The 26,386-nt window shown below is 35.7% G+C and overlaps 2 protein-coding genes across 4 annotated transcripts in view; one reads left to right on the top strand and one right to left on the bottom strand.

Annotated features, from left to right (window-relative positions):
* Positions 1–25,402, bottom strand: part of LOC107772037 (uncharacterized) — a 46,190-nt gene extending 20,788 nt beyond the window's left edge. Inside the window, exons 1-9 of one of the 2 annotated variants that reach the window (XM_075228135.1) lie at positions 25,250–25,393; positions 24,477–24,791; positions 23,431–23,669; positions 20,206–20,362; positions 16,137–16,160; positions 15,965–16,042; positions 15,558–15,632; positions 15,318–15,437; positions 13,768–13,932 (exon numbers count right to left, since the gene is read on the bottom strand). In XM_075228135.1, the coding sequence (XP_075084236.1) occupies positions 13,768–13,932; positions 15,318–15,437; positions 15,558–15,632; positions 15,965–16,042; positions 16,137–16,160; positions 20,206–20,362; positions 23,431–23,669; positions 24,477–24,785 (1,167 nt within the window). In that variant the 5' untranslated portion in view covers positions 24,786–24,791; positions 25,250–25,393. Of the gene's footprint in view, positions 1–13,767; positions 13,933–15,317; positions 15,438–15,557; positions 15,633–15,964; positions 16,043–16,136; positions 16,161–20,205; positions 20,363–23,430; positions 23,670–24,476; positions 24,792–25,249 lie in introns of both variants that reach the window. The other variant, XM_016591547.2, reaches the window with a different exon arrangement.
* Positions 2,948–5,241, top strand: LOC107772116 (L10-interacting MYB domain-containing protein-like). Of its 2 annotated transcripts, XM_075228136.1 has the most exons (3): positions 2,948–3,665; positions 4,458–4,783; positions 4,870–5,241. In XM_075228136.1, the coding sequence occupies exons 2-3, from the start codon at positions 4,502–4,504 to the stop codon at positions 5,179–5,181; spliced, it is 594 nt and encodes a 197-aa protein (XP_075084237.1). In that variant the 5' UTR covers positions 2,948–3,665; positions 4,458–4,501; the 3' UTR covers positions 5,182–5,241. The 2 variants fall into 2 exon arrangements, with proteins under 2 accessions (XP_075084237.1, XP_016447121.1); XM_016591635.2 differs by lacking the exon at positions 2,948–3,665 and having other exon boundaries at positions 3,678–4,783.
* Positions 25,403–26,386: the final 984 nt, after the last annotated feature.

Here is a 26,386-nt window from a genome sequence, read left to right as displayed (position 1 = left end):
GGCCTAGTGGTCAATGAAGTGAGAGAACAACCATGATGGTCACTGGAGATAAGGGATAGAAGGAAAAACATTGACAGGGCAAGTGGCATAAGGCCACCCATCCATTGGCACTGTTATTAAATGTCATCGCTTCATAGGTGAAGCCATGTGCTTCATAGAAGTGTGCGCTTCAAACAATGAGGCAGAAAGTGATCCCAGCAAGAAACAATCAGTTCTTTAACTCTCAACTTTGAGGAGTCGGATTCCTATTGTCATTAAGGAATATTAGATACTGAAATTAGTTATTTTAATTCCAATTTAATCATTATAGTAATAAGTTCATATATATTTGGTACTTTCTTAATGTCATGAATTGTGCACTTCACTTCGAAGAAAGATGCACTTCTTGCTTTTTGCTTCATGCCCCCTTGACCTTGTCGCTTTTTTATGCTTTTCGCATTTAAAAAAACTGTCCATAGGCTTTAGCTACTTTTGCTCTAAATAGTGTAGAGGCTTGAATACCATGTAAAAACAGAGAAAGGGATGGAGAAAGCTCTTATTGAGTTGGTGGTCTAAAACAAGCTCCTTACATATGAGTTTTGAGTTGCGTGATATTAAAGAAAATTTTCTAATTCTTGGAGTTCTAAATTATTATGGTATACTCATTGAAAATATTTTACACATTATTCTTAACATTTCTCTTGACTTTCAATATTCTACATGCTACATTCTGCTGTCTAAAATCTCACTATAATCTTATCAATTTTCAGTACAAGCTCCGACATCTTCTTCATTCATCAGAAAAATCATTTTGTATGGCGGTTGTATATCATAATATAGTATAAAAAGGTCCATGAGAGAAAGTCTAGCCCTATCTTAACCTTATGACCCTAGTCAACTCGTCTCTGTCTTGAAGCCAATAACCAGTGACTCTTTTGTTAACCTCATGTAGAATATCTATCTTGTGTAGTCGGGTTGATTAACTTCCAAATTGTTGTTAGATCATCATCCTATATGGTACATTATCTTACTGCTCTTGTAAACTACTAAGGTCTCATTTGTTTGCACTTAATGGAGGTCTGAATCTTAATCATTCAGATCTAGTCCATTAAGTGCATTTGTTTTTAAAATCTTAACTCTAATTATTCAGATCCAGCTCATTAAGTCTATTTCTTTTTTCTCTTTTAAAAGCTTTTCATAGGTCTGAAAGGATCTGATTCGGCCAGATCCATAACAAAGTTCTACTAGCGTTAAGACTCTTTAGAAAAAACGATACGACTTTATTTCCGCAAAGATTCGCTCAACAATAAGGCTTTATTTTAGCAAAGTTTCACGCTTCAATTCTTCAATCTCTGTGCGTAAATTTCACGCCTCTCTCACTCTCCATCTATCATCGTCTACTCAAATTTGTTTTCTCTTGAACAGGTAAGTTCTAAAACCTTTAGAAAGTATTTGTGTTATTATTTTATGAGATTCGCAATACGCTTGCCTATTATTCTGTGAAATACTTGTTTGAGTTTCAAGATTTCAATTCGTATTCTCTAATAGTTAATTCTACAGTGAAAAATTAGAAAAAAGTTCTACAAAATTTTTGAGGTTTATCTCTGGATTATCTTAGCAAATGGGTTTTCGATTTTTCCAGAAAGTGAATTTTCAACCCAAGCATTAATAAGTATCATAACATGAGCATTATATTTCTGGTTTCATAATTCTATCGGGTGAAGTAGGCTTCAATTATCTTAAGGCACATCAAATTAGTGACTCAGTTTCATGTGCGACTCTTAGCCTTCTTCTATTTCACTAATTTGTTATGAAGCTATTAGATTCTCGAAAAAATATGCCCTGTACCACATATAGATTTGATGTTAATTGTAGCATATCTTCCTCTTTTTCTCACTTTGGAGAATTGTTCAATACTTTTTAACGACGGCCTAATCGATAGCGCACAAAACGCCGATGTAAAAGTTTTACTTTTTTATTCTCTGAAAGAACTTATAAACTTTCTTCTCGCCCTTATCTCATGAGCGTCTTTTTTTACTAAACTTTCTATTCCTCTTCGTGAAATGACAATTTGAAACTCATGTGTTGGTGAGTCGGCAATATCACATGGAACTCGAGCATTAGTATTTGAACTTGAGTCGGACCTTAGACCTTAGTAGCTGTCTCTTTTTGTGTCTTGTGTGTAAAATATGTAGTCAAAATTGAAAACAGATTCAAAGGCTCTCATTATATCCCTTTTGCATGTGCACCTTCATACATTGATTACTTTTTGAATTTGGGATAATATAAAGTATGGGATTTGCAGCTAATCTGATTTGAGTTTATAGCCAATAGCATAAAATAGATCCTAAACGTGCTGTCAACTAAGTGAATATTAATTTTATTTAAGCCAATGTGGTTCTTATTTCTTCTTTGAATTAGTCCCCTCTATTCATTCTCTTCGAATAATATGTTATAAAATGGTATATTTCTTTATTACTAGTATTCCTAAGATCTTTCTTCGTGTATTCTTTCTCTTGCCTTCTTTGCCTGCACAGTCCATTGCAAGATTTTCAATCACTAGAATACTGAGAATAAGAAACGACGAAACTATGAAAAAAAAAAAAAAAAAGTTAAAAAGAAGGAACCTGCTTTTCCCAATCTTGCCATACACAATATCAATATGGGGCAGAAATATAAAACAAGATAAACAAACATTAAGTATAACTACTATGCAGTCATGACTTTAAGTTTAGTAAAAAGCAGAATTTTGTAAATGCACATTGAGAGTATGATGCATTTTCAAGAAGTTGAAATAGGTATCATATTTTTTTACTTTAGTTGCCTACCCTATGACTCCAGTGGACTGGTTTTTATTTTCCTGCTCTTAGCCATTATTTTTCTACTGAAGAGAAGCTAGAAACAGACAAACAACAACAACAACAACAACCCAATAGAATCCCACTAATGGGGTCTGGGGAGGGTAGAGTGTACGCAGACCTTACTTCTACCCAGGGTAGGGAGGCAGAAGCTAGAAACAGAGAAGAGAATATTTATTCTTAGTGATGAACTATAGTGATAGCATCAAGGACAAGGATAGAGTTTTGGAAGCTCCAAGGCCATTTACAAGATCTCAAGCTAAAGAGTTGCACTCTAAGGTTGTTGGACTTCAATGGCAAATAAAGAAGCTTTTAATTGTAGAGGAAGAGCTCAAGCCCAAAGTAGATGAATTATCCAAGTTTTACAATTATTTGGTGATCCAAATTGAAGTCCAAGAGGAGGAAGATTGGGCCACCAAATCAGCCCTTGAAGTCCACCAAAGGGGCTCAAAATGAGCTTAAAAGAGGTCCAAAAGGGGGTGTTTCAAAAGGAGCCCAATTGGAGTCCAAATCAATGGCCCAAACTAGTAGTTTTAAGGTCCAAATCTGCCCCAAAGGGATTTGGCCGCCCCCACCTAATTGTAATGACTTTTCTTACTCCTTAGCAACCACCTTACCTAATTGTAATGACTTTTTATGCCTTAGCAACCACCCTACTTAATTTTAAGGACTTTTTGTGCCTTAGTACTCCTATAAATAAGGAGTTCTTCGCATTCATTGAGACACTTTATTATTGATTAAGTATATCATACTTTGAGAGTTCTTTTGAACCTTTGTTACTTGTGCTTTGAGATTTATCTTTCAACCTTTACTAGTTCATAGTTCAAGGTAGTAAGATTACTTCTTTATTGTGATATCTTTGATTCCTTTGTGGTATTCTCAGAAGGCGATTAATACTAGTTATTAATTGTTGTCTCAAGTTACTCGTAAATCGGTCAAGATCCGAATCTATTGTTTTGATTTGCTTTTAAGTAAAGGCGTTTGATTTCTTCAATAAATCAAGACGTTGTTGCTTTGATCTTGTCAAGGCTATAGAACTTGCGTTCTTGGACGTTCTTTGGAATTCTTTCCTTGAATTTTCCCATATCCTTTATTTTCTGCCCTTTAGTTCTAGTTGTTCAATTCCTTATTGTTATTGCTTCCGCATTTACTTTTCAAATTCTTACTCTAGTTTGGATTCCCGATCTTGTCGTTATCATATAGGCTAGGCAAATATAATGGAAGCATCTAATTTATACAGATGTTGTGCATGGTCTCAAAGGTATAGATGCTTCGAGTAATATGTATAAAACGAACAAAAACACCTTTTACTAAAGTCTTTGTGGTATATTGTTGCTCTCCTTATTTGGATCTTGCATTAATTTGTTGAGACAAGATGAAGAATTATGCAGTTTTAATGAAATAACGAATGTATAGTTCGGATTATTGAAGTTTCAGCAGTATCGGATAAGTGAAAAAACTGTGACCGGCTGTCTTAAAGTTGTTTCTGCTTCTACAGATTTTTTCTGCTAAATATAAAGCTCTTTTTCTGTTTTTGATTGTTTTTATTGATTGTCTCAGCTTTGTTATTTTTATTTTCATCAGTTCATTTTTTATAATCATTATTATTTTATATTTCAGCTATGGAACAATCTAGTGAAAATTCAAGGGTGAGTTAGAAAAATATGGATGTAGTAAAAACCTTTTTAGAAAGTTGTATTCAAGAAATATCCTTAAACGGGAGACTTGGAAGTAGTTTGAAGGCAGATTTATGGAACAAGGTTAAACTAGTTTTGGAGATTTCTCATGGCTTTAGCGTCACACAAAAGCAGATGAAGAATCATTATGATTATCTAAAAGAAAAGTATCAAGCTTGGTTGCCAATAACTAAAAAGACTGGCAATATTTATGACCCAGCAACCAATACCATTCTAATGTCTAATAGTGAGTGGGATGAGTACATAAAGGTTAGTTTATTATCTAGTAATTTAACTTTTCTTTTTTTTTTTCTGTAAAGAAAAAGACGTGCATATTAAAAATCTATTTATTACAGGCTCATCCAAAAGCAAAGGCATTGAAGACTTCACCTCTATCCTTCCCTGATCTTTGTACAAAACTTTTTGAGGGTTCTACTGCAACAGGAATTCATGGTTGGAGTCCAAGCTATACATATCCTATCGGGCCTCACATTGAGGAATGTATGGAAAAATTAGAAGCACTTGAATGGGAAGAACCACTATACAGTGCAACTGTTAGTATACTTTGTGAAGGTGAAAGCTATAGGAAAGCATGGATGAAAATTACAGAAGTCAACAAATTAGAGAGTTGGATTAAGGCCACGGGGAAAAAAATGGGAATTTTTTGATTTTGCTAATTAGCTAGATTATTCTTCAGACGTTAATAATAATGTGGAACCTTCCTTGTTTTTTTCAACTAGTATCTATTATGCTTATTTAATTTTTTAATATCAAATTATGGTTGTGCAATATTTTTTTGTGTGATATACCTTTTTTAAATGTCTGAGTATGGCATTGTTTTACTAATTAATTTATTGTGGTTATGTAACTTCTTATGTTTTTCAAATACATACAATGTTATGCTTACTATTGTGTATTATTCATTTTCTTTGTTAATATGAGAAGGCACGGGAGAAAATATGTTATTGATATTGGATGATAAATACAATACAAGAGGTCCCTATTTATAACTATACACTACAAGGAGATATTACTCCTCTTCCAATGTGGGACAAGACTACACTATACATATCTGTAAACTAACACTCCCCCTCAAGCCAGTGCATACACATCATATGTACCGAGCTTGTTACACATGTAACTAATACGAGAACCAGTAAGAGACTTACTGAAAATATCTGCTAGTTGATCATTCGACTTTACAAACTTTGTAACAATATCTCCTGAAAGTATTTTTTCTCTTACAAAGTGACAGTCGATCTAAATGTGTTTAGTCCTCTCATGGAACACCGGATTTGACCCAATATGAAGAGCAGCTAGGTTATCACACACCAGTTCCATCTTGCTGATTTCTCCGAACTTTAACTCCTTGAGCAACTGCTTGACCCAAACTAACTCACACGTTGCCATAGCCATGGCCCGATATTCGGCTTCGACGCTAGATCGAGCAACTACATTCTGTTTCTTGCTCTTCCACGAGACCAAATTACCTCCAACTAGAACACAATATCCAGACGTAGAACGTCTATCAAAAGGTGATCCTGCCCAATCAGCATCTGTATACCCAACAATATGCTCGTGACCTCGATCCTCGAATAGTAATCCTTTGCCTAGAGCTGACTTTATATACCGAAGAATGCGAACAACTGCATCCCAGTGACTATCACAGGGAGAATCCATAAACTAACTTACAACACTCACCGGAAAAGAAATGTCAGGTCTTGTCACTGTGAGGTAATTCAATTTGCCAACCAACCTCCTATATCTCGTAGGGTCTCTAAGAGGCTCCCCTTGTCCAGGCAGAAGCTTAGCATTCGGATCCATAGGAGAGTCAATAGGTCTGCAACCCATCATTCCAGTCTCCTCGAGAATGTCTAAGGCATACTTCCGCTGTGAAATAACAATACTTGAGCTAGATTGAGCGACCTCAATACCTAGAAAATACTTCAATCTGCCCAGATCCTTAGTCTGGAAGTGCTGAAAGAGATGCTGCTTCAGATTAGTAATACAATCCTGATCATTGCCAGTAATAACAATATCATCAACATAAACCACTAGATAAATACACAGATTAGGAGCAGAATGCCGATAAAACACTGAGTGATCAGCCTCACTAAAAGTCATGTCGAACTCCTGAATAATTGTGTTGAACTTACCAAACCAAGCTCGAGGGGACTGTTTCAAACCATATAGTGACATGCGCAATCTGCACACACAACCATTAAACTCCCCCTGAGCAACAAAACCAGGTGGTTGCTCCATATAAACTTCTTCCTCAAGATCACCGTGGAGAAAATCATTCTTAATGTCTAACTGATAAAGAGGCCAATGACGTACAGCAACCATGGACAAAAAGAGACGAACAAATGCTACTTTAGCCACGGAAGAGAAAGTATCACTATAATCAAGCCCAAAAATCTGAGTATATCCTTTTGCAACAAGACGAGCCTTAAGCCGATCAACCTGGCCACCCGGGCTAACTTTGACTTCATAAACCCAACGACAACCAACAGTAGACTTACCTGCAGGAAGAGGAACAAGCTCTCAAATGCCACTCGCATGTAAAGCAGACATCTCGTCAATCATAGCATGTCACCATCCTGTGGACAGAGAAGATAAAAAAGCATAATGAGGTGACGACAGACGATGATAACTTAAACCGACGTAGTGGGGATTAGGATTAAGTGTGGATCGTACACCTTTGCGGAGTGCAATTGGTTGACTAAGAGTAGACAAGTCCGCAGTAGGTGCAGAATCTGATGCGGGACGTGAATCATCTGGGCCTGATGCTGGATTTGGACGACGATGATAAGTCAAGAGTGGTAGAGCTGCAAAAGGTTGAACTGGATTATATGGAGGAACTGGAGCTATAAGTGGTGGAGTTACAACTGGAGCTGTAGGCGATGGAACTGGAGCTATAGGTGGTGGAGCTGGAGTGACTGAATCTCTAAACGATGAAACTGGTAATACATCAGAAATATCTAAGTGATGACCTGACTGTGAAGTATGATTGGGTTTCAAAGAAGGTAACATCAACGGACATAAGGTACCGGTGGAGGTCAGGAGAGTAGCATTGATACCCCTTTTGTGTTCTCGAGAAACCCAGAAATACGCATTTAAGAGCACGAGGAGCTAACTTATCTGTTCCTAGAGTAAGGTTATGGACAAAACAAGTGCTTCCAAAGATACGGGGCGGAAGAGAGAACAAAGGTAAGTGGAGAAACATGACAGAGAATGGAACTTGGTTCTGGATAGCTGAAGATGGCATACGATTAATAAGATAGCAAGATGTAAGAACTGCATCCCCCAAAAACGCAACGGAGCATGAGATTGTATGAGTAGGGTACGAGCAATTTCAATAGGATGTCTATTCTTTCTTCCAGCTACCCCCATTTTGTTTAGATGTGTACGGACAAGATGTTTGATGAATAATCTCATGAGATTTCATAAACTGCTGAAATGGGGAAGACAAATACTCTCGGGCATTATCACTACGAAATGTGCGAATAGAAACCCCATATTGATTTTGAATTTCAGCGTGAAAGATCTGGAAAATACAAAACAGCTCAGATCGATTTTTTATCAAAAATATCCAAGTGCTCCTGGAATAATCATCAATGAAACTGACAAAGTAGCGAAATCCCAAGGTGGAACTGACCCGACTAGGACCCCGAACATCTGAATGGACTAAAGTAAAAGGTGACTCTGCTCGATTATCAAGACGCCGAGGGAAATGGGAGCGAGTATCAGTGTTAGAGAAAGCGGTCGCTTCCTCGCTTAAAGCGAGAAGCGATGCGATGTGAAGCAGAACCCACTTCCCCCATGCGAAGCGACTCAGGTATTAAAAAGCGACCGCTTCCCGCTAAAAAGCGAGAAGCGACCAAGCAAAGTGTAGCGATGGAAGCGGGTGCTTCTTTGTTTTAAACAGAAGCTAGGCTATTTAATTAAAAAACGGAGGGTTTTCAGTTCAAGTCTTCAACAGAGACGACTAAAAGGAGACTAGGGTTCTTCTTCTTCAACTTCAAGTTCAAGTCTTCAACAGAGATTCAGCAACAACAGGTATGTGATGATTTTCCTTCTTCTTCTTCTTCTTTTCTTTTTCTTTCACTGTTTCAACGTCCAAATAGCAGCGAAATGCTGGCGAAATTTTTTTTTTACCTTCGGTTCTTTCTCAGAATTGATGCCAATCCTTCGGTTCTTCTTTCTCTGTCTAGTTTTTAACAGAACCATATTTTGCCTTTTTTACCTTCAGTTCTTTCTCAGAATTGATGCCAATACTGCTCTTCCTAGTTGATGAAAAAAAAGAAGTTGAAGAAGATGACGAGCAATATAATAATGATAGTGGAATACAAGAATTTGACAATCTTGTAGAAGAATGGGATGCTCATTTTGTGCTTTAATTGATGCTACTCTTTAGGTTTTACATTGAAATATTGAACATTTGCTTACAATTACATGTGTTGTCTATGCAGTATTTATTTTAATTTTTTTTTAAATTCCGCTTCACTTCAAAAAAGCGAGCGCTTCGCTTCTCGCTTTAACCGAAATGGGGGTTGTCGCTTTTCCTCGCTTCACGCTCTTCACAACACTGGCGAGTACGCTTACCGAGCTGACATGACTCACACTCTAAAGCTGACAAGTGATATAAACCAGATACCATTTTCTGAAATTTTGACAAACTGGGATGTCCCAACCGTTTATGTAATAAATCTGGTGAATCAGTAAAAAGACAAGTTGTAGAAGGAAGACAAGATGTGAGTCCATGTGATTTAGCAAGGATAAAGTAATAAAGTCCGTTTGATACACGCCCGGTACCAATGATCTGCCCCGTCCTGCATTCCTATATAAAAACTTGGTCATCAAGAAATAAAACAGCGCATTTAAGTGATTTGGCTAAGCGACTAACAGTTATGAGATTAATAGGACTATTGGGAACATAAAAGACTGAATCTAAAGGTAAGGAAGGAAGTGGGCTTGCTTGACCTATTGCAGTTGCCATGGTTTGAGACCCATTGGCCATTGTGACTTTTGGAAGAGACTGAGAATACGAAATAGTAGTGAAAAGAGATTTGTTACCAGAAATATGATCTGATGCACCTGAATCGATGACCCAAGACTCGGAGGATGAGAGAAACAAGTCACGCTATTACCTGTTTGAATAACAAAAGCTATCTCAGAAGATGTCTGCTTACATGCTTTGTACTGAAGGAACTCAATATAATCTGCTAAAGAAACCATCTGACTATTAAAAGCATCGGTTCCCATGTCACTACAATTTGTAGTAGTAGGGTTAACTTGAAATAGTGGAAATAAGTAACTCCTGTGAGAAAACTGAAGAAATAGCTTGAAAAACACTGTTTACAGCAGTAAAACAGAACAATGTTCTGCGCCGGAAACATTGTTTTACGCTGGAAACACTGTAGCTCGCCGGAAAATTTCAAAGTTGTCGGAATTTGTCGTAACCAGGATGGATAGACTCGGAATTCCCTTGCGAGCAAGCTGTCCCGAAGAAATGTTTTCAAAACATGGCCGGAAAGGTCACTGTTCACGCCGGAAAATATAAAAGTGGTCGGAATTTGATTTGAATTAGATGGGTAGGCTCGGAATTTCGAGGAGAGCAGACTGTCCTGAAGAAGCTTCGCGAAAAAATGGCCGGAAAGTGGCCAAAACCCTAGCCGGAAAAGTTGTTGTCGGTGCGTGGCGGCTTTTCTGCCGGATAAATTTTCAGGGGTTAGTCGTCGGAGGGTAATCTACCTCGTGGTGGTGTTGGTTTTAGCACAACACCGACAGAAAGTGACTTTCACTTAGACAAGCCTTAGGTCACCGGAAAAAATTGCACGATGATTAAGTTTTTTCTTCCCGGTTAAGGCTGGAATGACGCACAGCAATCTTTTCTCACTAATGCTCTGATACCATGTGAGAAGGCACGGGAGAAAATATGTTATTAATATTGGATGATAAACACAATACAAGAGGTCCCTATTTATAGCTATACACTACAAGGAGATATTACTCCTCTTCCAATGTGGACAAGACTACACTATACATATATGTAAACTAACAGTTAAAACAGGTTAGACATGGACACTGAAGATCAAATATTATGGTTGATGAGGTTGTATTGGTGTAGAAATCATTTTAGACTCAAGAATATCCAAAGAAATAAAGATTTAACATCATCTTTATCTAGTGAAAAGTACACATTATAATTATTGTTCGGCTTTAGTCGACAATGTTTAGAATTGATGCGCATGTCTCGTGATGCATATGTTCGGCTATGTCAACATTTTAGACATAAAGGATGGCTCGTAGATAGCAAACATATTTCTGTCGAAGAAAAGATAGCAATATTTCTGACTATTATAGGTCATAATGAGCGTTTTGTGGTTATCAAGAGAAGATTCCAACATTCTTTGCAAACGGTTCACAAATATTTTCACGAGGTTCTTGAAGCAATGAAGAAATTTGCGAAAAAGATGATATCATCTACAACATCCGATTCAAATTCACATATTCCCGGTGCTTATAAAAAATTACGAAAAGTTTTTAAAGTATTATTTGTTATAAAATTATTTAATATCTTCGTAAGAAAAAATTTCATAACTTTTAACATTAAAAATTTTATTTATTTGCAGGGAGCAATAGGTGCACTTGACGGGACATTAGTACATGCAGTTATTCAAGCTAATCAACAAATTGTTTACAGTTATCAGAATGTTTTAGCTATATGTGATTTTAACATGGTCTTCACTTATGTTTATGCTGGATGGGAAGGGGTAGCACACGATGTATGTGTTCTAACAGAGATCGCATCTAATCCAGATAATGGCTTTCCATTTCCTCCTTCTAGTAAGTGATACAACTTATTAAGCTATTGTGAAATAATAAGTTAGATGTTTATTATGTCCATTTAACCTTTTATTTTGATGACAAACAAATACTATTTATGCGATGCGGCATACCCTAACACTCGAGGATTTCTAGCACCATATCGTAACATTCGATATTGGTTAGGAGATTATCGTCGTAGGCCATAAATAAGGAGGAAAAGTTTAACCATGCTCATGCCCAACACAGAAATTTTATTGAACGTGCTTATGGAGTTTTAAAAGCAAGATTCCCAATATTGGACAAGATGGCTCCATATTCTATTGATGTCCAAAGAGATGTTGTTATTGCTAGTTTTGCAATTCATAATTTTATCATAAAAGAGCGACTAAATGATGACTTGTTTAATCAAATATGATTTACCTCAAGTAATATTTGAGGAAGAAGGAGAACACGAACAAGTATTGGATGAAACAAATGGACCCAGATAGACAGCTGAAATTCGCAATTTATGAATAATATGCGTGAAGAACTTGCACTTCAGCTAATGCAAGGAAGAGGAAATGCTTGATAGTTTTATATTTTCGTTATTAGAAATTTGTTTTTAATGTTTGAACATTAGAATTTGAAATAATGTTAATTAACTATTTTATTTGAATTTTATATATGCTATGTTTAAATATAGATAAACTGTACATATTCAGATACTAAAAACAAACAGTCTTAATCATTCAGTGTTCAGATCCAGAGACACCATATTAATTATTTAGTTGTATATTCAAATTCAGACGTCTTAATCTATACTATATTAAAAGCACGAAGACCCTTAACGAAATATTGTTCACCTTTTTTATCCTTTATAAATAGATTTCGCATGTGAAAAAATTGTAATTTAAGTTATATTCCTAAAATTTAGGACTTTGATATCAACTAAAATTTTGGTTATCAAATCTTTCTTTGTTTGAAATATTTAGGACCTTAAAATCGATTAAGATTTACCTTACATAAATTCTTTCCTAATTGAAATATGTAACATAAGTAGAATTAGTAGTACTAAAAGTTGGAAAACAAATTAAGGCTAAGCGTTGGATGCCACTACTTGTCAAGAAGACGGGTAAAAAGTAGTCTTGGGACATAAAATTTTCATCGAAAACTAAGTATAATTCTTTAATGTTGTTTTCTCTAATATGGTATTTTGAGATCAACTAAATATTTTTTAACTAAATTCTCCTTATTTGATCTAAGTTCTTACATTTTAAGATTTTGAAATTAATTAAATTTAACCAAAATTAACTAAAATTTAACCTTATATAAATTATGTTCTTATATGAATAATGTATAATAACCATATAAATTCCTTCCATGCTACTTTTGAATTGTATATATTCACTAAAATATATTTTCATATTAAACTTGAACTCTTTTCCTTCACTAGCTTGTTTCAATATCCTTTTTGAATGTATTTTTCTGATTTTTGTTGCATTTTGGTTTTGTGTTCATTTGAAATTCGTAAATTATTGTTGTTATGTTTTAAGTTTTTTCCTTCAGCACTATATAAGTTTTTAAGGATTATGTATTTTTGCTGAAACTGAAAAAGAAGTATGATAACTTACGAAATATGAAGGTATGATACTATAAATTTGGAACAAATTTTAAGTTAAATTATTGACTAATGATTCAGGAACTTTACACTTTTATTTTATAACTCAAGCATAATTTTTAAATAAATTTATACTCATCGAGACAAGATACACGCACATCGCGCGAACTTGAGACTAGTCTTAATAAAAACAAATGAGGCCTAAATGTGATGTTTCCATCGGAAGAGATGTCAAAGTAATTCGTAACCCAAGTCAAAATTCATATTCTATATCCTTGTTGCCTATGCACTTTATCAAACAGCAACTAATACTATTACACCTCAATCCAAAACTAATTGGGATCGTATATATGAATCCTCATTATCCGTCTCACGCTGTTTCCGTTTCATCTAATATTCAATAATTTAGAAATACTGCCACATCCAAGCAACGATATGATGGAACCCCTTGCCCTTTTTTATCACATTTAGGTTCAATTGTAAAATGCGCCCTGGTGAAAAAGTCCCATTATACTCAACATTGTGAGAAAATTATCATAAATTGACCTAGGTGATTACCAAAATGAAAGCAAATAATGTCTCCAGAACTATCAATCAAGCAAAAGGCTTTCTAAGTAGTTATCAAATGATCACAAAAGTCAAGTCCTCATCTGACTGGTTATTATAGGATCTAAGGTACCCATCTTTTTTTCTATTTTATTTCATCAATAATACTATAATTCATCCTGCAGTAGACACCAAATTGCGAGGTAAGAAAAATTTATCAAACATTTAACAACCCCAAAATCAAAAGGTTAAACAATAAAATTGCAGTTCGTAAACATACCAAAATGTCAAAATATATAGCAGTATCCTGGTCAGATTTTCCACGGGAATCTGTCGCCTTGCCTTTGGGAAGATGAGCAGAAGTTGCAACCTTAAGCAGAAAAGCAAGCATATTTTCTCCAAGATGTTGAAGAGAACCAGGCTTCAAAAGCTTTAATTTGTCATTCTGCACGCACAAAGTACCATTTTTGTAAGATAAAATAACAGACTCTCCCCTTGTTTTTAAAAGCAAAAAAGCTCAAACAAGTGACAAGCCTCCTGTGGTTTTAAGCGAGAAGAAACGCACACTTCTTTGAACTAAAGCGCACAATTTATAAAAATTACCTAACAATGGGGACATAGCTTATAACATAAAAACTAATTACATATTTCGATTTCCAATGTGCAACCATGAAAATATTAATCCCACAACTCAATTAGATATCATTAAAATGTTAATTCAACAACCCCATCAAAAGAAAATATTAAAGATTCAATATTCAATATTACGTAGCCATTTATATATATAACTTCTTTAGTAACGATATTGATAATCAGCTTGAACTGACACATCCCGGGAGGAATTATAATATTCAATTAGCAGCAAGGTGGGAAGTTCTTGGAGGGAGGGAGCCGAGGGTCTATCGGAAACAGCCTCTCTACCCTAGGGTAGGGGTAAGGTCTGCGTACACACTACCCTCCCCAGACCCCACTAGTGGGATTATACTGGGTTCTTGTTGTTGTTGTTGTAATTAGCAAAAGGCCCTACGCTATCCTCCTTTTCCTCTATCCGTTAAATCAAAATCAAAGAAGGGACGGCTTCTTGCTCGAATTGCTTTGCGCCCTACTGTGGGAAGTGCATTCTTCTTTGTAGTTGTTTTGTTCACCCGTACAAACCAAAGACCCATCATTTTGCATGACCTCATCAGTTTAAGTGACGGATCAATTACTTTTAATAACACTGGACACTCCTGATATTGTTTTTATCACCATAAATAGAAAAAGAGGTCCCTGGAATTCATTTCCAATACGCAAATTAGAAAAGTGTTCATAATGAAGTTCACAGTCTCATCAGCAGCTTCCTTTTATAGATTTGGTAAAAAAGATAATACTAGAAGATCTAATCAGCTTTCTTTCTGAATGCTTCATACAGTATGATAAAACAAGTACTTTCATACATTATGATGCTTGAAACACTTAGTGCTCCTAGGTCCGGAGAAAGTCACGGATAACTATGTGCATCAGCCATAGAATGAGCTAATATGTTCTGTTGACATGTCACGAAACATGGGGCCCTCAACTGCAACAAAATCATTGCACAATTACTGATGCAACAAAATTACAGAAGCTTCTCTTTTAAGGTCTCAGACTTATTCAAAAATGTCAAAATTCCAAGTCAGACAACAAATTGTTCATAAACTATGGAAAAGTTTGATGACTAGCATACTATCTGAATTAAAAGCGTTGCAAGCTTTCCTTTCTTAGGGCACTATTAGTAGAGATACCATTGATTGCCAGTAAGGTAGTATACTAGTTTATCCTGCACTAGTCATTGGGTGGCATAGTGAATACCTTTGTGTGGTATACGGCAGTATTATCAGCATATGCAAAGTCCAGACCAGAAAGACCGGCAAGCTCTTGGTACACTTGGAAATCGGTAGCAGATTTTATTGCCCCGGATTTAAATACGTCCTGCAGCACTAAAGACAGTGAAATGTAAGTTCAGAACCTCAACCTGGAGGAGTTACTAACATGAATGGTACAACAAAGATTTCAAATAAAAAAAATTCTCTTTGGATAATGCAAACTGACCTGTGCAACTATTTGGCCAGATGGATATTTTGCTGCCAAGGCAAAATTTTCAATTGCCCATGGCTGAGGACCAGCCTGTTAATTAAAGAGTAATAAGAGCTAAAAATAAGTATTAAAGATAAACAGAAATGGAACTTATATGCCGATCAATTGACGAAAAACATTTTTGAAAAGAGCAAGAGCCTAAAAGACCTCCCTTTGTCCCAAATAAGTTCAATCATGATCCTCGAAAAATAGAGAAATCTATAGATGCAACTTTGATCAAAATTAGCTCGTCACCAAAATTTTGGAGATAAAGAAAAGAAAAGCAGCAGCTTCCTTTATCTCATACACATCCATACACCAACTGTTCAGTAATCAAATGAAACATAGAGATTAAAAAGGAATGTAATAGGGTAGATACTAACCTGAAATATTCCTGACTTCCCTCCAACACCCATGGCCTCCAAGTCAATAGCCATTGTTACAGTATCACTCCAAGGGTGCTACATCAATGAAATAAATACACAAGTTAACAAAATTCATAATTCGATTTTAAATTATAAAGTTTAGCAGTTAATTTCTGCTGCTGATACTTACGTCGCTTGTGAGTGCTGAAAATACCTATTCAGTTAAAAGCACAAGTTGATGTAAGAGATGCATAAAGAAACTGTAAGTAGCATAGACATGGACACCATTCTTCCAACTTATACTTTTAGAGAATCCACGTTGTACCCCAAAGAAAAGAAGAAAAAAAATATCAAACTGGTGTGTCAAGTATCGCGACATGAGTGTCTCAAATGAAAATAAAAAAGGCATTGGAAACTAGACTTTGTGTGGGGCAGATATCCATAATGTCAATCGCTGTCATTATTGGATTCAAGTGCGCTTGAATACAATACATCCTGTAATTTAATCTATTCTTGCATCCTAGAATATGCCCGTTAATAGGAAGGAGCAAAAGAAACACCATAGATGTAATAAACACACACAGTACGGACTAAGTTGTTTCCAAAAGCATGGACTGACCAAGATTGTATAACATGTTGAAGACTAATATAAATCCTGTTCTTGAAATTATGGTTGTGAGAAATAGCACGGGAAAATATATATTATTGATACATATTCTTTTACTATAATACGAGGAGCTTATTTATAGCTACACTCTACAAAATACATACTACAATTCCAATGTGGGGCTAAGCATACTAATATATACATAAACTATCTAACACTCCCCCTCAAGTCGGCGCATATAAATCATATGTGCCGAGCTTGCTACAAATGTAACTAATTCGCGGACCAGTAAGAGACTTGGTGAAAATATCTACAAGCTGATCATTTGACTACACAAACTTTGTAACAATATCTCCTAAGAGTATCTTTACTCCAACGAAGTGACAGTCAATCTCAATGTCCTTAGTCCTCTCATGGAACACCGAATTTGATGCAATATGAAGGGCAGCTTAGCTAGATTATCACGATTTCACCAAACTTCAATTCCTTGAGCAACTGTTTTATCCAAACTAGCTTACATGTTGCCATAGTCATTGCTCGATATTCTGCTTATGCACTAGACCGAGCAATCACGTTTTGTTTCTTGCTCTTCCAAGACACCAAATTACCTCCTACTAAAACACAATATACAGATGTAGAACGTCTATCAAAAGGTGATCATGCCTAATCAGCATTGGTGTATCCCCCGATCTGCTCATGACCTCGATCCTCGAACAATAGTCCTTTGCCTGGGGTTGATTTTATATATCGAAGAATTCGGACAATTGCATCCCAATGACTATCACACGAAGAATCCATAAACTAACTTACAACACTCACCGGAAAGGAATGTCAAGTCTAGTCAATGTGAGGTAATTCAACTTACCAAGGAGCCGCCTATATCTTGCACATCGCTAAGAGGCTCCCCCTGTCCTAGCAGAAATTTAGCATTTGAATCCATAAAAGTGTTAATAGGTCTAGAACCGTCATTCCTGTCATCTCAAGAATGTCTAATGCATACTTCCACAATAAAATAACAATACCTGAACTAGACTGAGCAACCTCAATACCTAGAAAATACTTCAATTTGCCCAGATCCTTAGTCTGGGAGTGCTGAAAGAGATGTTGCTTCAAACTAGTGATATCATCCTGATCATTCCGGGTAATAACTATATCGTCAATATAAACTACCAAATAATGCACAAATTTTGAGCAGAATGCTGATAAAACATAAAATAATTGGCTTCATTACGAGTCATGCCAAACTCTTGAATAATTGTACTAAACTTACCAAATCATGCTCGAGGAGACTATTTCAAAACATAGAGACTCCTCCTAAGCAACAAAACAGGTGGTTGCTCCAAATAAACTTCATCCCCAAGATCACCGTGGAGAAAAACATTATTAATGTCCAATTGGTAGAGAGGCCAATGGCGAACAACAACCATGGATAGAAAATGACGGGCATATGCTATTTAGCCACGGGAGAGAAAGTATCACTGTAGTCAAGCCCAAAATCTGAGTATAGCCTTTGGCAACAAGGCAGAATTTAAGGCGATCAATTTGATCATCTTGACCAACTTTGATTACATACACCCACCGACAACCAACAAGATTTACCTGGAGGTAGAGAAACAAGCTCCCATGTATCACTAACATGTAAAGCGGACATCTCTTTGATCATAGCATGTCGACATCCAGGATGAGATAGCGGTTCATCTGAAGACTTAGGGATAGAAATAGAGGACAACGATGACACAAAGGCATAATGGGGTGATGATAAATGATAATAACTCAAACCTAGTGTTGTGAAAAGCATGAAGCGAGGAAAAGCGACAAGCCCCTTTTTCGCTTAAAGCGTGAAGCGAAGCGCTCGCTTTTTTGAAGTGAAGCGGAATTAAAAAAAAATACTAAAATAAATATTGCACAGACAACACATATAACTGTAAAAAAATGTTCAATACTTCAATATAAAAACTAAAAAGGAGGAGGAGGAAGAAGAAATCATACCGGAGCCTTGAACTTGAAGAACCTTGAAGAGTGCTGAAAACCCTAGTCGTTGATGTCGCTACTCTGCTGCTCGCTGATTTTGTGATAAAAGAACTGAGTTTTTTTTATTTTTTTCCCCTTAAATTGACCGTTAGCAGTGACTTAAACACAAAAAACGAGTGCTTCTGTCACTTCTCGCTTTACGACCGCTTCTCGCTTTTATGGCAGAAGCGCTCGCATCCAACTGCCTAATACGCTTCACACAACTAGAGGGCTACACCCGACGCCTCGCTTCGCTTCGCGCTAAAAGCGTTGAAGCGAGCGCTTTTCACAACACTGCTCAAACCGATATAATGGGATTGGGATTAAGAGTAGATCTAATACCTTTTCGAAGTGCGATCAGTAGACTAGAAGGAGAAAAGTCCACAATAGGTGAAGGATCTGATACAGGACGTGAATCATTTGGACCTGATGTTGGACGCTGACGGCGATGACAAGTCAGGAGTGGTGGAGCCGTAGAAGGTTGAACCGGACCTATAAGTGATGGAACAGGAGCTATAGGTGATAGGATTGGAGTTGTAGGTGGTGAAGCTGGAACTGGAGCTCTAAGTGATGGAACTGAAGCTGTAGGTGGTGGAGCTACAGTTGTGGAGGAAGATGAAGGGGAGATAGTGATTGAATCTCCAAAAGATGGTACTGGTAACACCTTAGAAATGTCTAAGTGATCACCTGGACGGGTGAAGTTTGGTTGAGTTTTAAAGAAGGTACATCAGCAGATATAAGGCACCGCTGGAGGTCAAGTGAATAGCATTGATATTCCTTTTGCGTTCTCGAGTAACCCAGAAATACGCACTTAAGAGCACGAGGAACTAACTTATATTTTTCTGGAGTACCGTTATGAACAAAACACGTGCTCCAAAAGAGTAATCTTTTTTCATGGTCGCATGAGTAATCTGATCCTATTGGTGGTACTGGTGTATACGCAGTACCCCTAGGAAGCAGCGAAACCTCAGAACAGTGGTATACCCGTGTTAAATTGCCCGGCAGTGAAGTCTTTCTTCCCGGATGTCACTGGAATGATGTATAGCAATAATTTTCTCACTAAAAGCTCTGATACCATGTGAGAAATAGCACGGAAAAATATGTTATTGATATATATTCTTTTACTATAATACAAGGAGCCTATCTATATCTACACTCTACAAATACATACTACTCCAATTCTAATGTGGGACTAAACATACTAATATATACATAAACTATCTAATGGTAATACCATGGGTGGAAAATTTAGCTTTTAGACCCTTCTAAGTCAAACAATCAATTACACCGGAGTCACAAATTAGTTGGACCGACTACATGAATCCTATACATCCACCTAGTACAAATTATGCACAGAAATGGATGGTGCTTTTTCCACTTGTCATGCTTTTCTTGAAGCATTGTCTAAGTTATGCACATTACTGTTCATGAAAAACCTTATTTATGAAAACAAATATTAATGGAAAACTTTGATTTCTTGTTTGCTTACTGATTCCATGCAAATAATGCTCAGAAATCATAATATCAGCACTCACTGAAGACATTTACTCCAGTTTAATAAACTGGTAGACAAATAGAATTTCTTTTCTTCTTTTTTTTATGCGTATATATAGGAATAATGATAGTCTTAAAGGGAGAAAACCTGAGTTATAAAGCTGTGAGCACCATTTAAGCCCTCCTCTTCTCCTGTATTAAACAAAAAAATTACAGCACTTTTGAAGCCGTGAGCCCATTGAGACACTCCTCGAGCAAGCTCCAGCATAACAGCTACACATGAACTACAGTCTCCAGCCCCTTCACTAAAGTAAAATACAACCAATATGATTGGCCAATATTAGCAAGCACCAATTTAACTTTGCATGCAGGTGAAAGAAACACTTGAATCATTGGATTAAAGTAAAGGTAGTTTAAACTATCAATAACAGTTTAAGATAAAACAGATAACAGAAAAGAAAAAAGGGGGTTCTTTATCATGTTCTTGACATCATAGAGAAAGCAACAAAAAACCTGTAAAAGAATAAGTTGCACCAGTTCATAAACATTTAAAAGGTCAAACAGAAAAGGCATATATCATATAATTTTTTTGTATTACGTTATACGGATTTCCCTTAATTAGATTGCATACCATCCTTTAAGTAGTATTATTGTGGAGGGTAGGTTGCGAGAATAATGTTATTTATGTTTTTCCTATAATTTCATGTAAAGATAAAATGCTTATCTGAATCACTAAACCAGCCACTGCTATAATACGATTATTGATGTTTTGTTCTTTATCAAATTATTACCTATATTTTTGTTGTGATTCCATGTCTAAGTTTTGAACATTTCCGTCAATATCTTCAAAGAATTAATCTGGTAAGTTCTCATCTTTATAAATCTTCATTTCAATGTGGGTCATACTATGCGAAGAAGATTATAGCATGCCCATAATATAATTTTTTATGGGCTACAAATTTATGGAACTTATTAGTTTCTATCTCCCATCAGAATTCTCTATATGTAAGGATGTAAAATTTGACAACTTTGTACTATTTCCCCTTTAGTTTCTGCAAATATTTTTTCTATATGTAATTTTTATGTCATATATCCATAGTTTCTAGAAAAAGGTATTTCAATGATCAAATAGAATATAATAAAGTATCAGGGAGCACCTTATATAAAAGAAATATATAAGACTCGCCTGGATGGAATACTGGAGTCGGGACAATAAGCAACAAAGAGCTGAACCAGTACTAAATATTTTGTAAGCTTACTGTAAAAGTTCTTAAAAAGGTTCACCGTTGGGTGACATCTAGAGACACAAACGAAATTTAATGAAGTTTCTATTCCTCTCATCACTACTTTGGGTTTTACCATCCTATCAATTTCAGGATTGAGAGAATTCAGATGAATATTACAAGACATATATAATATATGATCCCCAAGGACTTAGGGTGTTTTTTTGTTCATTCATCTTCTTCAAATTTTTCTTAGGTTTTCTTTGTCGCGCTCTCTGTCTTTTTCCCTTCTTTTTTTTTTTTGGGCATTTACTACTAAATTCAAGAAGATAAGAACTTATAATTTTGTGTTTGTTGTTTTTTGATTTTTGGATATTTTTTGTACTTTTTGCAGTAGCTCAATTGGATGTATATGGATCGTTCCCTACCTCTCAATGGCCTTACTTGATATTTTGAGGAAGCTACCATAGACCCATTGAAAATCTAGATTAAAAATGAGGTTAAACCTGTTGTTGCAACTCATGAATAAGCTCCAATTGTCCCTCAATCATAGTTATATTCTCTCTTTTTTTGATATGTGCCTCGATATTCAATTTCTATGAGAGATAGAAGAAATGTGATGGTTATGGTTACTTCAGTGACATTACATATTGATAACAGATAATGAAGCCCCCTTTTTGTGAATTATTTTCAGAATACATGGGTAGGAGAGTAATTCGTTTGTAAGTTATGAGATGTTCTTGACATTTGAATAAAAAAAATAATTTGACTTTTACACTCTTTAATTGTTGATCCGTTGTCAGGTAAGTATGTTAGTTAGCTTTTTCATATGTTTTTTGTAATACAGTGAGTGGAGACTATTATATAACAAGTGTAATTGATTTATTTCACTGTACTAGGTATCACATTTGAAAATGGGATAAAATGGGTGGCTTCCAAGTTGATGGAAGATAGGACTTAGGTTAGTGAGGATTCATATAGTCAGGTCCAACTTGCGGCGTAATTCTTATTGTTTCCTGAATTACTAATCTCCAAGGTGAGCTAAACTTTACTTGCTAGCTTTCTAAACTACAAATGTGATTTCATTTATCAACAAGGAGGGTTGGCGGTTGAATTGGTATGTTACTGGTGAAGCTATATATAGTTTTCATGCTGAACTCAAATGGAAGAATAGAGCAATTAAATATAATTTTGTTTAATTTTTGATTGCTTTCGGCTCTTTCTCAGGCTCGGAGTTCTAAAAATTGAAATTAAGCCAAGGAAGTTTGTAGTATGCAGTGGAAATCAGGTTCGTGTAGTTTATGATTCTTATCTCGAGAAGATTGTGGTTTCTAGAAGAACGCCTCCAAATCCACTGTATCCAAGCCATTCCCCCATTTGTTTCCTCAAAGAGCTTGATTTATATATTTAATTATAGGAAAGGAAAGATGTGCAATCTTAATAAAAATTGCTCATAAAAGCTACGAGACTAAGTTATCTAGGGAGGGGATTTGTGTTTTGAGGGATATGATGGGCTTCGTCAAAGTCTATCACAAGGTAAGAGAGAACCATTTGATTGAAGTGTTGCGATGAACATCTTCCCTGGCATATGTTCAAGGATTAAATGCATGCTTTCTTTGGATGCAGAAACAAGGAGGAATTAAAGTAGCACTTAAATTTATTGATTTTTTGCACTCTATGTATATTAGGGTAAAAACTTATTAGCATCAAGTATTTATAAAAAATTATAAAATACATTATATTTGATTACATATGCACTTTTGTTACTTACTCATTATTATAAATGCATACTTTTACTTAATAAAATCTCCTAATCGTAGTAAGTTAAATTATATTTGAATCTCATTGCACATAACACAAGATCTTACGGCAATTTAGGGTGTATAAAATAATTTTTCCTACATTAGTTGCCTTATCATCAACAACCGTGGATCAAATGGTTTAAATTTTATAATTTATCAAATTATAAAAATATGAGGTGGTCAAGCAAGTACGATAATAATTTATTATATTTTTTTCTCTAACATTTTCCGCGCATCGCGCGGGTAATATACTAGTATATATATATATATATATATATATATATATATATATGCAAAGAAAGTTGAAGTTGCAGATTCAATGAAAAGGATGTTTTAGGAGAAACATACGCGGAAAACACAGTATCAATGTGGGAAGACACTAGAATAGCATTTTCTGTTGCTTCAGGTGCATATTTCGGCGAGATCCTTAGTACAACGTGATTCAGATCTGAATAAACAAGAGTTTTCCCCTTGAAAAGTCCACCAACCATAAGATTAGCGCCAGATTTAGCATGAAAAAGATCTAATTCTACGTCAACTTCCCAATGAGCTTTTTCTTTAATAGTTTCTGTGGCTTGCAAGACGTACTGCATCAGAAAGAAGAGACAGAGCACAGAAAATTAGCAACTTCTAAAACTTGAGATTTCACTCTCAATCATCAAAATGAATTTAAAACCCTCTATGTGTGTTTAAGCACAATAATTGGTGATGATCAATGGTAACACTTGTTAGGATTTTGCTTTATGCTACTAGCTTTCACAGAATTATAAAAAAAAAATTGTTACCTAGGAATTATGTATTTCAAAGAGAACCCTCATATCACCTGTAGTCATGCTAAATATGCAGTTATACCTATGCCTAACAGTCTAAAGAAATAAATGTTTTAGAACCACCTTCTCCTTTTCTTTTGTCTATAAGCAACCAAGTGTAAATGGCCCTTCCTTTTCTTCTATAACAATTAACACCAAAGAAGAAAAGCCTTCAACTATAGATTTTAGGGCCTCAAAACTATTTCTTTTCATTTCTCTGCTTAAACTAAATAGAAGAACTAGTTACACCCCAACTTGTTTGACACTGAGACATAGTTGTTGTTGTTGTATAAGAACTAGTTGGACATACGATTTCCCTTTCAGAGAATAAATAACAACTTTCAGAAAATGAAACTAAAACTAATCAGGGCAGCCCGGTACACAAAACATCCCACATTCACACAGGGTCCGGGGAAGGGACCCACAGATGTGTGATATAGACAGCCTACCCTAATGTGCATTAGTGGATACTTCCACGGCTCGAACCCGTGACCTATAGGTCACACGGAGACAACTTCACTGTTGCTCCAAGGGTCCCCTTCAAAATGAAACTAATTCAACTGATTAACTGAAAAACTGGTATACCTGCAAGGCATGATCCAATGCATCTGAGCCAACAGGATGTGGACCCAACTGAGTCAATGCTTTAACATGTTTGATGGCTTCATGCTCGGAGAAACCCCTCTTACCAACTTCTTCAGCACCAAGAGGCTTAGGAAGATTGAGAAACTGATGTTGATACACAGACCAAGTTCCATATGTCACTAGCACAAACAATGCCAAAATCACATACTTTGACCTCTTAGCTACCAGAACCACAGTGTCCTCGGAATTACTTGTCTCAGGTATACTCGATGGCTTAGATTGTGCAGAACCTTTAGACCTCTGCCTCATTTTCTTCTAAAAATACAAAATGATCCAATTAAGCATACACCTTATAAGTAGGAATCATCCAAAGAAGATGATTTTATACTTATCAGATTATAACAATATCACCAGAAAAAATTATGGAAAAACGATGAAGATTTAGATATTAAATACTGTTAAATAAACAAAAATCCTTAATAATAGATTGTAACACTACTAATGTTTTCCATTGATCATCACGAATTACCACAATCACAAAAAAAAAAAAAAAAAAAACTCGGTGAATTTTGGGTTATTTAAATGCATTATAACAACATTATCCATAAAAAAAATTCATGAAAAGAGTCAAACATTTAAGACAGGAAATCGATACATCAAAAGACTAAAGACATAATAAAACACAATAGCAGAAGGTAGTTTACACGTACATATCTGAGTACATGAATTGTGAATATACTGATGTATTAAGAAGTAAGAAAGGAAAAGATAACCTTTGTGCGATTGGTGGTGGCTATAATGGAGGAAGCTTCGAGTGGAAATTGTAGTTGCAGATCAATACAAGAGTAGCGCAAGGATGAGCAAAAGACAGGATGGGCAAGGCGGAGTTTAGTTTTTGGGTATTTGGAAAAACTATAAATTTTTGGAACGCTGTCGTTTAGAAAGTCCATCAATGTATAAATATTAGGGAGATTTACGTTTATGCCCATCAGGCCCACGAATTAGAAATTTATTTAGTCACTAAGAGATTTTAATTTAATTACAATTTAATATATAATTTATTAACTATATACGAAATAATATATTAAACTCTAATCTTTCCTATTTTCTCCCCCTCTTTCTCACGCCTAAAATTTATCTTCATCATAGCAGTTGCCGACCTAGTCTGTTATATGATTATTGGTACGATACTACTTATAATAACAATAATTACATACACAATGTATTCCCACAATATGAGGTGTGGGGAGGGCATTGTGTATGTAGACCTTACCCCTACTTTATGGAGGCGGAGGTTGTTTTTGATAGATCCTCCGTTCAAGACAAGTATTCTTTAGCAGATCTGAAAAGGAAAACAGTCATGAAGAAGCCATATTGAGACTAATAAAAACAAGAACAATAATTACGGCAAAATAATAAAGCAATAAGATAATCGAAACAAGAGAAACAACGCGTAGTAATAGAAATATAAAAATAAGATATAAGAGAGAGATGATGATGATGATGATATGGTGGTGGTGGTGATGGTGGTGATGGTGATGATGATGATGATGACGACGACGACGACGATGATGATGATGAGGAGCAGGATGACGACGACGACGATGATGATGATGATGATGATGACGATGACGATGATGACAACGACGATGACGACGATGATGATGATGATGATGACGACGACGACGACGACGATGATGATGAGATGATAATATGAAAAAATATAGAGCAGATACGGTTTTTCCAAACTCGACTATCGTGAAGAAGCCATATTGAGACTAATAAAAACAAGAATAATAATTACAGCAATATAACAAAGCAATAAGATAATCAAAACAAGAGAAACAACGCGTAGTAATAGAAATATAAAAATAAGATATAAGAGAAAAAATGATGATGATGATGATGAC

Source organism: Nicotiana tabacum, chromosome 13 (assembly GCF_000715075.1).
Source record: "Nicotiana tabacum cultivar K326 chromosome 13, ASM71507v2, whole genome shotgun sequence".
NCBI classification, from domain to species: domain Eukaryota; kingdom Viridiplantae; phylum Streptophyta; class Magnoliopsida; order Solanales; family Solanaceae; genus Nicotiana; species Nicotiana tabacum.
Note: the sequence above shows the minus strand (reverse complement) of the source record. Positions and strands in the feature narration are given on the sequence as shown.